We start from the raw sequence: 15,793 nt of genomic DNA, 5'->3' as shown, positions 1-15,793 counted from the left end.
CACAGTGGAGGAGGAGAAAACAGGGAACCAAAGCCTAAACACTGAGTAGATAAATGATATATGCATTAAAATGCTCACCAAACTCTGCCAGTCTTCCATTATGATAGGTTACTTCAATATCAGGGAGGACCAGAGAAAGTAGATACTGCCTTGAGAAGCTCTGTGAATGTTATGTAATCAACCTCTTTCAAGACACTAAACTCTCACTGGCTTTAATTTAATACTTCATATCACATGCTAACCCAGAGCAGGGTTGACAATCACAATTTGGCACAAAAGCCAAATCTACTATGAGCATTATGACAGCTCTCAGTGAAACAATTACCATTTGAAGTTACAAACCATCCAGATATCTCACCCGAAGTTACTTATACATATCTCAAACACCAAAGTCTACATAAAAGATAGCACAGCACATTATACTGAAGATTGGATTCTCCTATTTGATCTGTCTGACAACATTCCTATTGATCTAGCAGTATGAGACTTCAATGCCAAATAGCTCTACAGTATAGCCACCAATCTTATGTTTCTAAATTTAGGTTAACTACCAGTAATGAACACCAAAGTGACAAAAACTTCTGTCTATACGTTCCTTTTACTAACCCAAATTTAAGTGTCATTTCTACTTAGCATAGTGGACATAATTTCAACTGTGATCCTGTGCGAGGTGCATATGAAGATGGAAAATACAGGAGTATACAACAGTCTAAAACACCATACAAGGATGTCAAGATATCTGGTAGCACTCTTACTCTCAATGATCTCTCCACCATTTAGCAAAGTCAAAGCAAAACTTCTTGCAAAAGGAAAACCCATACTGGTAAGACAGAGATACTCATAAAGCCTGTAAAGTACAAAGTCAATCCTAGGTTGAGTTCATACACATAAGGCATGAGCCAGCCTAAGCAGAGGAAACAAGGATTGAACAGAATAGATCCTGTGCTCTGTATACGGTTTCAGCTTTCATGGTATGAAACATGAAATGATATGTATTATAACCTCACAAGCAATTTATTCTGGCTCTTTAAAAAAACTTATGGCTGGCACAAGAACAAAATATATAGCAATAATAGCAATTAATATATATATATATTAATCAATGTGACAATGGTCACACTTAAGAAAGGCTCGAGCTACAGCAGTCCCTACCAAAGCTACAGCTACAAGCAGATATGGAAGCCATCTTTCACTTGTATGTGATACATATAGTCATAAATACATAAGAATTCTCCACCATTAAAAAGCTTACGGAAGCCATCCTGTTGAACTGGGTGTCAGCGTGTTAATATATCTATGCAACTTAGTATAATTCTTGAGATATGGATTGATGTATTTATCAAATTATTACACAGGCTATTAAAAGACCATTCTCATCAAATTTTCATCCAACAAAACATCATGGGCCAGGTTCAAGAGAAGGCTGCAGTGAGAATACTTGTTTATCAGATGGAACTACTGATAATCTCATCCTTAGGTGGATATTGTGGTGGATGAGAAACCTAGATCAATGCTGCTAAACTTGCAGTTAATACATGGGTAGGCTGTGAATCTGATCAGAACACCTTGGTGATAACTTTAGATCTGGAAGATAGATGCCTACAATAGAATCAGTTGTACATTCTTGCTACAAAAATGTTCAAAATGGGCATCAGTGTAATATAAGTAAAATGTATTGTTACTGCACTATCTACCACTATCTATTATCAAATGTAGAAGTTAGCAACCAGACTGGATTGCCATCAATACAAGTATGACTCAAGGATTGCCGCTCTTGCCAGTCCTCTTCAACACCTACACGATGGATCTAGTCTGTCTTAACAGCACAACCAGATGTCATGTGATTATCTTTGATGATAACATTCTGATGAACAAAGCTAAAATCACAAACAAGGTGACCATATGATACCATGACACAGGAATGGTCATTAATCCTGCCAAAGCCATGTTCTGCCATCACTAACAATCATAATGCTCTTATAGATGAGCTACTCAGTCTTCATGATGAATAAACAAACGTGAAATGGGTAGCAATTGCCTACTATAGCATATCACTTGTGGAGAAAGTCTTGGAGGATTAATTTACAAAAGTACTACACATAGAAAAGGATGCCATTTCTAAGGCTTCTTTTTTTCGTCTTCAAATCAGTTGCACTGGTTTTTCAGGAGCTTTTATATTCTTTGGGGAGATTGATATGGATGTGACGTGTTTGGTTAGTAGAGCGAGTGATGATTTGGCCAATGGTAGCCACAAGCTGATGGTTACCAGGCCTGGGTCTCTATTTGGCAATGATTCTTTAATTTTTCTTCTTTTCCAGACTTTGTCTCAGTTGATAACTGTTATCATCCCAGTCTATGACATGTCCAGTCAACATGGCATGTTATGCCTTACTAGGCAGTTGCTGCCCCATTTCACCTTTTATTTGTTTAGCAGACATGCTGATGAGAACAAATCGTCACCACCCTTAATTCTTTGAAGTCACTACCATCCTACCATCCCTCTCAAAGAAATGTTGAAGTACCTGGAGTAATCTCTGACAGGCAGCTCAACATCGCCAGCCACATTAACATATGATAACCAGAACTATCAAAGGCATCAATACAAGAAAAATTACAGTGGGAAAGAGAGCTGAGGAATGTCACATACTTATGCTCTTCAAAAGTATTATCTACTCCATTAATGATAAGTATGAGTGTTCTGCAGCTAAATGAGATTGAAAAGATACAAAGAACGTGTTTAAGACTGGTCAGTGTATGTACTTCAGCCACCCACATCACGACCCTATTACACCTCACAAGCCTCAGCAACACTGCACAGCATCAACAATGTTTCCATGCAAAATCCTTTCCCAAGGTTTTGTAGTGTAAAGACCATGTATTTCATCATCATGTCACTGCCTATTTTAATTGAGACTGTCAGGTGTTTACTTATGGGCTGGGATTCTTTTACAGTACATATCTGTGACTTGTTGACAATAAATGTCAACAATATACCTAATGCCTAATCTATCTGTATACTGGCACAGTATATTTTGTACGTCTTTTTTTTACTTGCCAGTCAGTTCTTTACTGATGTTGACGTTTTTGTGTGTCTCATCTCCACACAATGTTCTTAGGCCTAGTAGGTCTTTATCTTCTGTAACAAGATCACTGTCTTTAGATTCTACTTTTATGACAGCTACACCTGTCATGTCTATCTGTGCCTAAATAGTTGCACCCATTAGGTTTTTTTCCCTCTAGAAGTACCTATTTAACAGCTTGGCATGGTAGATCTTGGGCTCCCCATCTACTTTCACTCTACAGTACATTATGTTGATAATTTCCTGCACCTCAAAAGGTCCTTTCCACTGCAGGATGAGTTTGTTGTTGTCTGTAGGTAGCAGAACTAAAACCTTCTGTCTGACCTTGAAATGTCGACCCTGTGCCTTTTTAGCAAAAACCACTTCTGCGTTCCTTTGATGTGTTTATCTTCCCAAGATAAAGGTGCATAATTTGTTTTGTTAAAGTGTGTTTAAAGTAAATCAACCCACCTGTGTGGACTTTGATGTTACTGTAGACCTACATTCGGGATGTCACTTTTTGATACTTGCAACAGCTTGATGTCTTGCTTGCTCTCCTACCCTTGAACTCTTGTAGTGACTATAGATGCCTCATCAGTCTTCTCTCTATCTATTTCCTCCAAATTTATACAACCTGGTATATTTCCAATCACCAAGTCACATATTGGTGTCTTCATACACGTGGTCTTCAAGGTTTCCCATTTAGTATGGAACATCCACCTTTATTTTTGATATGGGAAAGTTTCTCACAGTCCTATCAATTAGTACACCTTGCCCATCATCTGCTCACAGATACTAGACTGGTTCTCACTGCTGCACTAGTGCACCCAGTGTCTCGTAGGACTTTTACTTTCTTGTCCTTGATATAGCCTTCACCTGCTGGCATATTGTGATTTAGTGTCAGCTCTCTATGTTTGTCACATGCTCCAATCACTACTGGCACTCTTGATCCATTTGCTAACTTGAAATGACCATTAGTCGTGTATTGATTAATCATGGAAATAACACTTCCTTCTTGTAGTGAATCTGACATGTTTTCTTCATTCTGTTTCTTCTGGCTATCCATGGTGACAGTCACTCTTTTCTTGTTTCTTACCAGCACTATCTTTATAAGTAGTTCCAGCTGCTTTATGTTGAGATTTCTGCTGTTGCTTCTTGGTGATGGACTTGCACACCTTAGCAACAGGCTCTATTTTATAACACATATTGCATCTCTTCTCACATTTGTCTGTTAACCTCCCGTTACCTTTGGTAGAATCCTGCTTCTGGTCAGCTACCACTGGTTTCGACTTTAACTGGATATTCTTGGACTTGCCAGTTAAACTCCCTCCACGGGCTTCCATATAATGTTTTGCCAGCTTGATCATCTCATCTACATCTTTTGGTTCTCTCTCCTCTAAAAACAGTGGCATGTCAATTGAGCACGTAATCAAGAAATGTTCACATATTAGTAGATCTGCCAGTCCGTCAAAACTATTTTCACACTTAACCATGCAAGTCCATCTTGTAAGGTATCACTGTAGACGTGCCACAAACTGAAATACAGTTTCTCCAGTGTCAGGTTTGACTTCTCTGAACTTCCAACAAAAACCTCCTTTGGTAAGTTCATAGCGTTTGCTTATGGCCACTTTTAACTTGCCATAGTCTATGGCATCTTCTGACTTCATGCCTGAATGTACTTGTAGGACTTTTCCAGTGATAAGCTTGTTGAAACAGACTGTCCAATTGCCTTTGTCGCATTCTGACTTTTGGTGAATCTTTCATATCTCTCCAGGAAAGCATCTATATCGTATCTCTGTTCAACAAATTTGGGCAGCTTAGTCCGCTGGCCCTGATCCCATTGTCATTCCTGGATCTTTCCTCTTTCTTTTGAGTGAGCTTGGCAACCATAATTTGTGCTCTTATTCTTTCTATTTCCAATCTCTCCTCTCTCTATCCTTTGCTTCTTTCACAATCTAGGCTCTTATTATCTCTCTATATATATTTCCAGTCTCTCCACCTCTCTTTTGACACTATTTTCTCTCTAGTTCTTGTTATTGTTTAGCAAACTCTCGTAGTTCACTATATTTTAGCCCAAGACGCTCACCTCTTTCAATACACTTATCAAAATCTGTTGACAAAATTATATTGTGTGATTGTAGTATTTACATTATTTTCGCCACCACTACAGTTGTACGTATATAGACCTACTTTCGCTGTCGTTCACGTCTTCTTCTACCGCCGTTTATCACTGTATAATCCTGGCTGCTTCGCCAAATGTCAAGTTTTGAATATGGGCTGTGGATTCTTTTACAATAGATATCTGTGACGTGTTGGCAATAAATTTCAAAAATAAATGGACAGCACACAATCTACTTGTTTTAAAATAATACATATATAAAATATGTCAAACATACGTACAAAACTTCGTCACACTAATGTTTATCACAGTTGTATTTAAGGCTTTAAATAATTCTATTTTCTTGTCAAAAGTCCACATAGGCTAATTCAGTTACTTTAGAACTCAACTGAGAAGACAAACTATTTTTCTCTACTCTGTTTCTTACTGAACAGTCTGTGGTTTACCACAGCTGTATTCAGAACTTTAAGTAATTGTTTCCTTTTCGTCAAAGTGTACACAGGTGGATTCAATTACTTTAAAATACCCTTTGACAATACAAATTATTCTCCTTGCAATACTACTGTGAAACTCACTTTAACTTTTACCCGTTATGACTAACTAACAATCACTCAGTATAATTTCACTCTCACTAACTTAACATTTTCTGACTTAACTTCTTTACTAACATCTTTAGAAATCACCCGTCACGGCTAAACTGCCAATCAAAAAGTCTAGATCTGTCTAATTCTTTCTCACTTAACTTGCTTTCTTGACTTCCTCTCTGTATTTGCACGTATTTATAACACGCGACAGAAAAAGCTAGAAATATCTAGCCCTCTAGTAGCAACAATATTGCACATAACGAGAAGAATTTGAAAGCTTCGAATAAAATGACGTCAACAATATTACTAAAGCCTATAGTACAACAATTAAACTGCATACAATCCGAACGACTCGTACCAAGTTACGTAATTAAACTTGTCACAACTAACGCTTTTATAACAATTAACTTTTAACACTCTTTTTATGAAAACTAAGTAATCATTAAATATTAAATATCTAACAGTGACATTCTAATGATTCAATATACAACATCCAAGCAGGGGACTACCTAAAAGATACTCTGGAATACATTTATTGATGGATAGGTGCTATACAGATACCAATGAGATAATTCGTCATCACTGGGTTTCGGTATTCTTATGAAGGATAAACATCTGGCATCACAGCCTAGACACAAAAAGCGAAGATTGGGCAAAGGAAGAGATATAAAGTCTGTCAGCACTTACTTGAAGACCATGGTAGACCATGATATTTTTTCATACTTCCTGTTAATTGAGCGAGTTTATGTATTTTTATTATGAAAAATAAAACTATCTTACCAGACTTTTCTGAACTATACTGTACGCTGTATCGAGTGATGGCACTATGTCCATCAAACGGTTTTTTCCAAGTTACACTCAAACTTCTTCCAGTCTTGCTCTCAATTCGTAAATCAGATGGCGCAGTCGGCATTTCTGTAAAGACGCTATTTTATTATTAAACTACTCGAAGCTAATTACTTAAAGCATTAAAACTAGTCATTTTGCTGTACTTAGTATATGATAATTTCTTTAAAATGATATATTAGAAACGTATTAGATACGATAAATAATAACTTAATGGAGTTTTTGTTCGCACATTCAATATTTAGGTTTCACCCCTGTGTGTGTGTGTGTTTGTACGAAAGATTTCTCGAAAATGGCTGGAAAGATTTGGATTAAAGCTGGTATACGTTTGAAATATGATCTAATATAAACGTGATTAGCTTTTGGAGTGTCAAGGTCACAGCAAGGTTACGAAAATCCAAAAATTCCCTATATGTTAACATGGAGACCGTTTTTTCACGCTATTTTTGCTCTATGACTCAGTAAAAATGATCGGATTTTGATGACACTTGGTGGACATATGCAGAATATTATTCCTCGTTGTCCTGCCAAAAATGGTCTGTATCCGTTAATAACTAGGGACATACGGATACATTTTCGTATTGTTTGAGGGCTGAATATGATCAAAGCTACGTGACGGAGGTATGCGCTCTACTAAGTAACTCTCTAGTTGACTAAATTTTTAAGTCACTTGGAGCTATATGTATTACTCAGTAGATACTGAAAGCGTTGATTAAAACACAATTCAGTTATTTTTATTATTAATATACCTAAGTTATTATTTGAAATATACTACGATAAGTATATTTAGCTAAATAAACACTAATCAAACAAAACGTAATAAAACCACAATAAACAAATAAACTTGAATCTAAGTAAATTCATAAATTTCTTATATTCCTATAATTTCGAGTTAATTTCAATAATTTGTGTATTCTTGCAATAGGCGTAGTTGGATAAAGTTTGGTTCTTTGTGACTAGAGACTGATTTGGATACTTTATTTCGTACCCAGGCTAGATTTAGTGGGCGCTACCATAAAATCCTAAAACATAGTTTTCAGAAAGATACTTTGCAACTCTTTCGGGTGAATCATAAAGGACATGCTGTGTGGCAAAGAAACCACAATTTTCAATCAAATCAAATTTCTGTAAAAATCACAACACGTTCGTGTAACACTGTAAAACCCTGTAAAAAAAGATGTCACCAACAAAGTTATGAAAGGGGGTTAAAAAGATCAAAAGCGTTTTGTAAACTCAACAACAACAACGTTATGAAATGAGTTAAAAAGATTTAAAGCGTTTGTAAACTCATCAACAACAACGTTATGAAATGAGTTTATTAAATGAGTTTAAAATATCAAAAGAGTTTTGTAAACGTGGAGCTTTAAATGTAAAGGATTTTATTTTTTTATTTTTGGACATTGTACTCCAGAAATGCAGATAAATTCAGGAATTAAGAGAAAAAGACTCGTTTGCAGCATCCTATAAGAAAATGATTGGTGCGTATATTTTATCAATGTTCCGATTTACTGATTCAGATAAAAACCAGGAGCATTTAAGAGCTAACTGTATTTTTGTACTATTTAATCAAAGGTCGTAACCTAAAAGAGTTGGTGTTACACCTAAATAATGACATTTGTTTAAAATATTTTAAACTTTAAAAAAGGGGTTTCAAAAACATTGTAGGAAGGAGATAATGGGGTGTAACCGTTAATCAAAAGACCATCGCCGTTCATGATTTTTCACATTTTTAACTAAACTATAACTTCATTTCTTTTATAAATAGAAACTTTCTGGCATTGTAAAAAAAAAGCACGAAAACCTAAAATTTCTCAAATTCGACAGATAGAAATACACTAGATTTGATACTCACACTTTACTGACATAGTAAATCTGATTTAATGCATGATTAAAATGCCCAAATGGACTTGAAAAAAGATGATAATTTAAAGTTCAGTATACTTCAACAAGTTGGCTCTTAAAGAACTGTCGTATGGCCGGGTTACGCGTTTTAAAGTCCAAAGTATTATTGAATATGGTGTCAATTTATAAGAGAAATTACTACTAAAACAAAACATAAAGTAACTCTTTATTTATTTCGAGAATTTATTTATATTTATTAATCTAAAAGTTAAGAGTAACTGTATCATTATTATTGATTTTCACTACGACATCCTTCTTTAACACCTGTTAAGCAAGAAAATTCAAAATAATTCAAAATACACAAAAGTAGTCCCTGATTCGTTAAATCATTAAAAACTGTTGTTTAATGATTGAAAGTAGAAACAAGAATGGACAAAGCTAACTCACCTTGTACTATAACTTGGTATTTTCCTGTTGAATTCCCATACGCATTAAAAGCGAGACAAGAGAATAATCCGGTATCGTTTTTAATCACCTTGGATATGTAGAGCACCGATTCAACCATCGAATGCTTTGTTCTCTCTTCTAATACGTACCTAAATTATAGTAAGTTATATGTGTATTATTTCAACTAAAATAATTCCTCTTAACAAATGTTAAATGCCTACTAGCGTAATTATAAAATGAGTACTCGTTTATAAATTACAGTGATTTCTATTTGTACTTTTTGACGTTTATCTCCAACAATGGACGGTTATGGATTTGTCGTTTTCTTTCTTTTCTAACACGTTTGTTTGTGTCTGGTGCAATAACTCAACTGAGAAAACTTATTATTCATCGATAATATTTTGATAGATGGGGAAGATGAGAAAGTTACAAAAAATTAAGGTTAAACATAATAGGATGGAGAGAGTGTATTTTAATATATTAAATAAATTGATTAACGTCTTTCAAGAATGTTTTTCTAACAAGTTTTTTTTGGGGGGAGGGGGAGATATGAATAAATGTTATGGCAACTTAATAATGTAATATATAGGTGTGTGCGTTGATAGGTAGGCCTACCATTTAGCGGATTTTTTTACTGCACTTCTTACCTTCCATCAGACGAGCTTGTGACATCATGATTGTCTTTAAACCATTTAATTTTTATGGGTAATTCTCCATTAGCCTCACAATGGATCTCCAAAATATCGTTCAGTACTGCTGTATGAACTTGGTGTTGAACATGAACACTAGGAGGCACTTGAGGTATGAAAGAAAAAAACAACAACAACAAATAACTGAAGTCCATAATCGTATATTACTGCTGTCATTAATTCATATTATAATGAAATACGCTTATCAAAGTGTTATACTCATCCAAGTGTTACGTATAAGTATATGTATGATAAGCATTTATGTATGATATTTATTGGAGATTTGTGAAACAAACAAACATTTACACAAACAAACAGGGACATCTAATGAGTAAAAGTTGCCTCTTTTTAGATTGCTTGTGTTTATTACATGTCTGTATTAGTTTCTCAGAATAATAAATACCCTGGGTATAACAGCTATACCATTGCATCACACGATTAGAATCACGATATACAGTTCCCAGTAAAAGTAGTTGCTAACACTCAACATTAAATTCTAAATATATTTTTCTTTCACTGTTATTTTCCTGTTTCATTTAAACTCTAGCTACACATTATGTCAGTCTTTCAGCTTGAGATTTTACCAGCTGCATTTCATGATGACATTAATTTATATTGAAACATCAATAATCTATAAATCTTATTTAAAGATACTCATGTGCACCTAATGTTAACCTTCTTTCGAACATGTTAGATCCTTTCTGAGAGGTAAGATATCTAGAAATGAAACATATCATTGATGGTTAGCGTTATATGTATACATTTTAAGTACTTGGGATTCTCGATACAAATCAAGAAGTATGTTAGAACTCTATTGAAAATAGCTTATGTTCTATATTTTGGGTATAAAGAAGAAAAAAGAGTGAAAAGAAACCAGTTTCATGGCCTTAGAAACTTCCCAACCATAAATACAAAGAATTATATGGTGTTTCTATGGTATGGATATCTTGAAAATATCTACCCTTGTACTTGAAGCGCACGAGTTAATTTTTCTATTGCATGAACTGGAGAATGTTTCTTTACATAACTCACCTCTGTAATTACTGTTGTTAATTGTTTCTTATATGAATTAATGTAGCAGTTAATTGCTTTTTACATTCTCATATGCGTTTGTGCAAAAAAACTGTTATGCATTGAACTGTTGATTTAAGATATTTGAGTAAAGAACTTCTTGAAGAGTGTCGAATAAAAACTAGAATAGGATAATGTTTCATTTTTTAATGGCAACATTATTTGATTTTCCAGTCCTAATGATTTTTGTCCTCATGTAAAAAAAAAATCACCCAGAATCCCACAAAAGCCCCAGGATGAGTTGATGATGTGCTCACTAAGGATTGACCGACATGTTCTAATCTCAAATGTATCAGCTTGTATATATACGTATTTAAATTTATGTTCAGCCTTATTTGTACAGATATAGATGTATAAATATTCGGTGTATGTCTTTAGTTACTAAGCTGAAGAGGTATTTTGGAGATTAGAATGCTCGTTACACTTTGCTTACCTACAAACGCATGTCAACGAACATAAGGTCTAATATTATTCCCACCCTACTTTCTCTCAAAAGCAGAGTTTTATAGATTATGTTTCTTTGATGGGGCAGTTGCTTTTTTTGTTTTACAAACAAATGTTTTATCTGAATTTATTAACAAATATGATGATTTTCAACACATGTCGCACTGGTCTTAACTGTTCGTTTTTTTATGGAAATGTAGTAAAATGAAGAAATACAAATAGAATACAGTCAAAATTTCATTGTACGTCAGAAGTTCTTAATTTAGTACATTTTTGAAAGTAGCTCAAAATATGTACATTTGGCTTAAGAAAGAGCGAACATGTCATTGGAATCAGATGTGTATCTGATATAATTTTATTGTACTGATGTATACCACAATGTATAATGTAACGTACTTTGCGAATATACCGTGAACACCTTAGAAATTTAGGAGCATAGAATGAACGTGTTTTCAAAAGAAAATTTGTTAGCACATGCACAGAAAATATTTATCCAACTTTGTGAATTGATTATCTGCATATTTTCTAAACTTGTATTGGATATTTTAAAAGCTGTATTTTTTAGATGGAATATGTCAAAATTACAGTGTTAATTTTTAAGTGTGTTTTTTAAGTAATATGTTCACAGATTATTTATTGTGTTTAATTAATAAATATATGTCAGCTTCATTACTGGAAATGTAGAATATTACCATGAACGGTCAGAGTGAAGAGTTTTCTAAGATCCGGACCAACGTTGTTACTGGCTTGACACAAGTAGAACCCTTCGTTTTCTTTGGCCACATTTCTGATAATAAGAGTACCATTGTCAAATATGACGTAATGTTGACTGTTGTAGAGAGGAACAAAGTTTTTGGTAGCGCCATGACCAATACTGAAATAACTTTGAAAAGTATTGTATAGAACTATAAAACTAATGGTATTCTAGCAATGGAAATTTTCTGAGCAATATCTCAAATTTCATCCAAGTTTAATGGTGGATATGGGCGACACCTGGTTATTTTGAAACTGGACTTTATCAATGATTTGTTAAAATGTTATAGAAAACGAAATTTTGAAAAACAGAGAGTCCAATAAAGATTAGTTAAATAAACTGACTAAAGCATTGAGAAATGATAATCGAGCTCTTTATTTATTTAATTCGATTCATGTACATTTGTTTACTTTATCAGTTGGTGATAAACAAATTTGTTTGTAATTAAGCACAAAGCTACACAAAGGGCTATCTGTGCGCTGCCCACCACGGGTATCGAAACCCGGATTCTAGCGTAGTAAGTCCGCAGACATACCGCTGTGCTACTGGAGGGCTGGTGATAAACAAATAGAGTACGTCTCAAAAAGTATCAAAAATGCTTCACAAAAGAAGCAAAAAACTGTTTAAAAAAAAGCGTATTTTGTATGCACACTTTAAATAGATGCTTAAACGTAAACATAAAAATAAAAGGTTATAGAGAAGCTATCTTAGAGCATTCTGTAAAGAAAAAATAAATAAATGGATCATTAGATACATATTTCCGCAATATATTGTTCTTAATCGTTCCATTTTGTGAAAAGAGTTATAAGCTTAGCTTTCTATTCGCTTACTTTAAAAATATTAATAAACAATAATACTCTTCTTTGATGAGTCATCCGTAATATTAATTTAACCCGCCAATGGCACAATGGTATATCTGCGGACTTACAACGCTAAAATCCGGGTTTCAATACACGTGGTGGGCAGAGCACAGATAGCCCATTGTGTAGTTTAGTGCTTAATAACAAACAAACAAACAATAGTGATTCAAATCACAGTTCAATTAAAACAGAGGTAGTATGTTTCTTTTGTATTCCAATTCCTCAGTATATTTGGTTTAGGGTTAATGCATACATGCATTTTATTTTAATTGTGTGATATTATTTAGTGGCACGTAGCAACATAATTCCGTTTGTAAACTCCTGAGAAATTACATACGAGAATCGTTTTTTTTTTCTGCCTTCAATTCAACCATAGTAAATCTAAATTGCACAAGTAGTAGATTGACTATTTAAAACTACGTAGTTATTTATTATTGCCTTTATTTATGAACAAAATATCAGATATTATAGTAAATCAAAAATAAACTACACAGTGTTGTAAAAACATTGTTAACGTAAACAATGATTCTTGTTTGATATATTATTCATTATTACAGAAAATCGGTTTCGATTTATAAATAAAGCCAAGATGAAAGACTTGGTCACGTTTGTTCAATAATGAACAATTTGGATCTTGTTATTGTCCCTTTTTATAGTAGATTCCACTTTATTATGGCTTTATTTATAAGTGAAATTGTTCAGTTGTATTTTACTTATATACAAAACACAGCCAGTCTACAAATGTACTTCTTATTTTGTAGCTGCATATTACATAACGTGATGTATCCATATGTAATACAAAGAAATTCCAAAAAAGCAAATTAGGATGTTATACATTCACTACAGAATTTTCAAAAAGGATTAGGGTAGGAATGTTCATAAACTCGCCTTGAAATAAGCTCGATTCTCTGTATTCATGTATTTTTCTTGTTCTCGTTTGTTTTTTCTATCTGAATAATAGAAGATCTTCGTTAATGTTCGAATCAAAAACTCTTGTAGAATATATTTTTTAGTTATATATCATATACGTTGATGGCAATCTATGTGGTCGTATCCAGGAAATGATAAATTGATCAGCCAAAGATAAGGAGGATCACGATATGATATACAGTTCTTGTTTCTCTTCTGTGAAGTTTCAGAAAAAAAAGTTATTTATATTCTTGGATTTATGTTTCAAAATATTTAGAGTTAATGACATAACAAATGATAGAAGGAGAATTGGAAATTGTTCATAACGAAAAAAGAAACAAAAAAAAAGAATTGACAAGTAGCGAAAGATGCAAATTACAAGATGTTTACTAGAGAGTAACTTCATGTTCACATTGTCGATAGGGCCGAGCGTGATCTACTGAATTACAGATCGGATGATTCATGATTCGCGTCCTGTTATCACAAATTCGCGTGGGTATTCAAGTGGGTATCCTGATTTTGAACAAGTTACCAGAGGGAAGGCAGACAATCGGCAGCACTCTACCATCCACCTTTCACGTTAAGTTTTTGACTCTCACTCTTATAACGCACCCATAGCTTAAAGTGCGGATAATATTCTGTGGTATCGAACGGATTCGAACTCGGCTGGTCAGGTCCGATATCCATAGTCTTATCACAGGACAAACCCGAGCCATACTTTATAAGAGTGACGGTCACATCCCACTTTTCGCCTAGAGTAGTCCAAGAGTTGATAGATGTTACTGATTAGCGTTCTTCTTTTAGTCTATTAGTTTAAAATTAGGAACGGCTAGGCGCCAATAACCCTTTTGTGGCTTTTCCTGAATATCCGAAAAGAAAACGTTCAACATAAGACGAAATTTCAGATTATAGATAAAGATAGAATACTAATAAACTTTGCATTTTAAGTTTCATTTAAACCTGCCAATAGCTTTGTAGCTAAGTAAAATACTCATTTTTTATAAATGTAATAATTTTTTGAAATAAGTATGTATGTATATAGCCTTTTATATTATGCCCTGCTGTTTTTGCTTCATGGTGTTTTATGGCGGATCTGAAATGCACAAACAGATAAATAGATAAAACGGCTGTTACGAAAAATAAATCAAAACGAAAATATTTTCTCGAACCACTGATTAACTGTACAGTTCACAGTGAATGTCATTACATTAGCAGGAGCCAAGATACCTAGAAGTACTATGATTAATCAAGTGGACTAAGTAAATAGTTAGATAAATTGTTTTGTGCTCAGGAAATAATGCACTAGTCAATAATGAAATTAACGCTTTTAGTCCATTATATATGGTAGCTTAAGTTTCGTTATAAAACATTTGACCTTAGAAGAATACCTGAGGCTTTCATCCAAGTTATCCGAGGCGGAGGATATCCTTGGACAACACAATCGATATTAACAGACCGCCCTTGGATTACTGAACAGTTGCTTGGTTCCACAACCCAGTGAGGTGGCACTATTTGTAAGAAAAAAAAATCGTATATAAAATATTTCTCCTTTTTAAAAACAAATTATACCTTTCTCTCAATATACGTTTTACTGCAAAGGAAAATATGTTGCTTATGTTATTAAAAAAATATCAATTGTTTATGTAACACACCATATGATCTATATAATGCTAAAAAGTAAAATACATTGCTGAGACATAAATCAAGCACTAATCACTGCAGTCCAAATAATATCTAAAAATTCTCGCTTTACTCGCTTCATTAACTTGGCATTGGATAAAAAAAACACCGAAGACAACGAGATGTTAAATACATGCAGATACAACGTTTCGGGCAATGCTCTTCATCAGGTATCTCTAGCTGAACAGTAAAACCGTAAATGAAAAACTTCTAAATCGAAGAGACATCGGAGACAGGCTTTTGTTCTCAATCCAGACCCCTAAATCTTTTTATATGAATATTACGCATGTGATCAAACAAATCTACTGCGAAAAACTTAAGTAGATGGCACTCGTTTTGTTTTCGGAAAATATCCGAAATTATCTTAACATAGCTTCTCAAAATGACAAATAATGAAACTATATTTGATTAATGCATTAAATTACAAAGCATATGCTGGGTGAGATCCTTGCAAGCACGTGAAATCAATTAACAGATGGACGGTTCGAA

General features: G+C 34.0%; 1 protein-coding gene across 1 annotated transcript in view; it reads right to left on the bottom strand.

The window, feature by feature from the left end:
* Window positions 1-15,793, bottom strand: part of LOC111085734 (Down syndrome cell adhesion molecule-like protein 1 homolog) — a 148,184-nt gene that overhangs the window by 26,873 nt on the left and 105,518 nt on the right. The window contains exons 8-12 of the mRNA XM_022385712.1: window positions 15,013-15,132; window positions 11,794-11,967; window positions 9,545-9,692; window positions 8,898-9,046; window positions 6,543-6,677 (exon numbers count right to left, since the gene is read on the bottom strand). Of these exons, the coding sequence (XP_022241420.1) occupies window positions 6,543-6,677; window positions 8,898-9,046; window positions 9,545-9,692; window positions 11,794-11,967; window positions 15,013-15,132 (726 nt within the window). The remainder of the gene's footprint in view (window positions 1-6,542; window positions 6,678-8,897; window positions 9,047-9,544; window positions 9,693-11,793; window positions 11,968-15,012; window positions 15,133-15,793) is intronic.

The sequence above is a fragment of the Limulus polyphemus genome, unplaced genomic scaffold (genome assembly GCF_000517525.1).
Source record: "Limulus polyphemus unplaced genomic scaffold, Limulus_polyphemus-2.1.2 Scaffold582, whole genome shotgun sequence".
NCBI classification, from domain to species: Eukaryota; Metazoa; Arthropoda; class Merostomata; order Xiphosura; family Limulidae; genus Limulus; species Limulus polyphemus.
The sequence above is the reverse complement of the archived record's forward strand: the minus strand, read 5'-3'. Positions and strand labels throughout refer to the sequence as shown.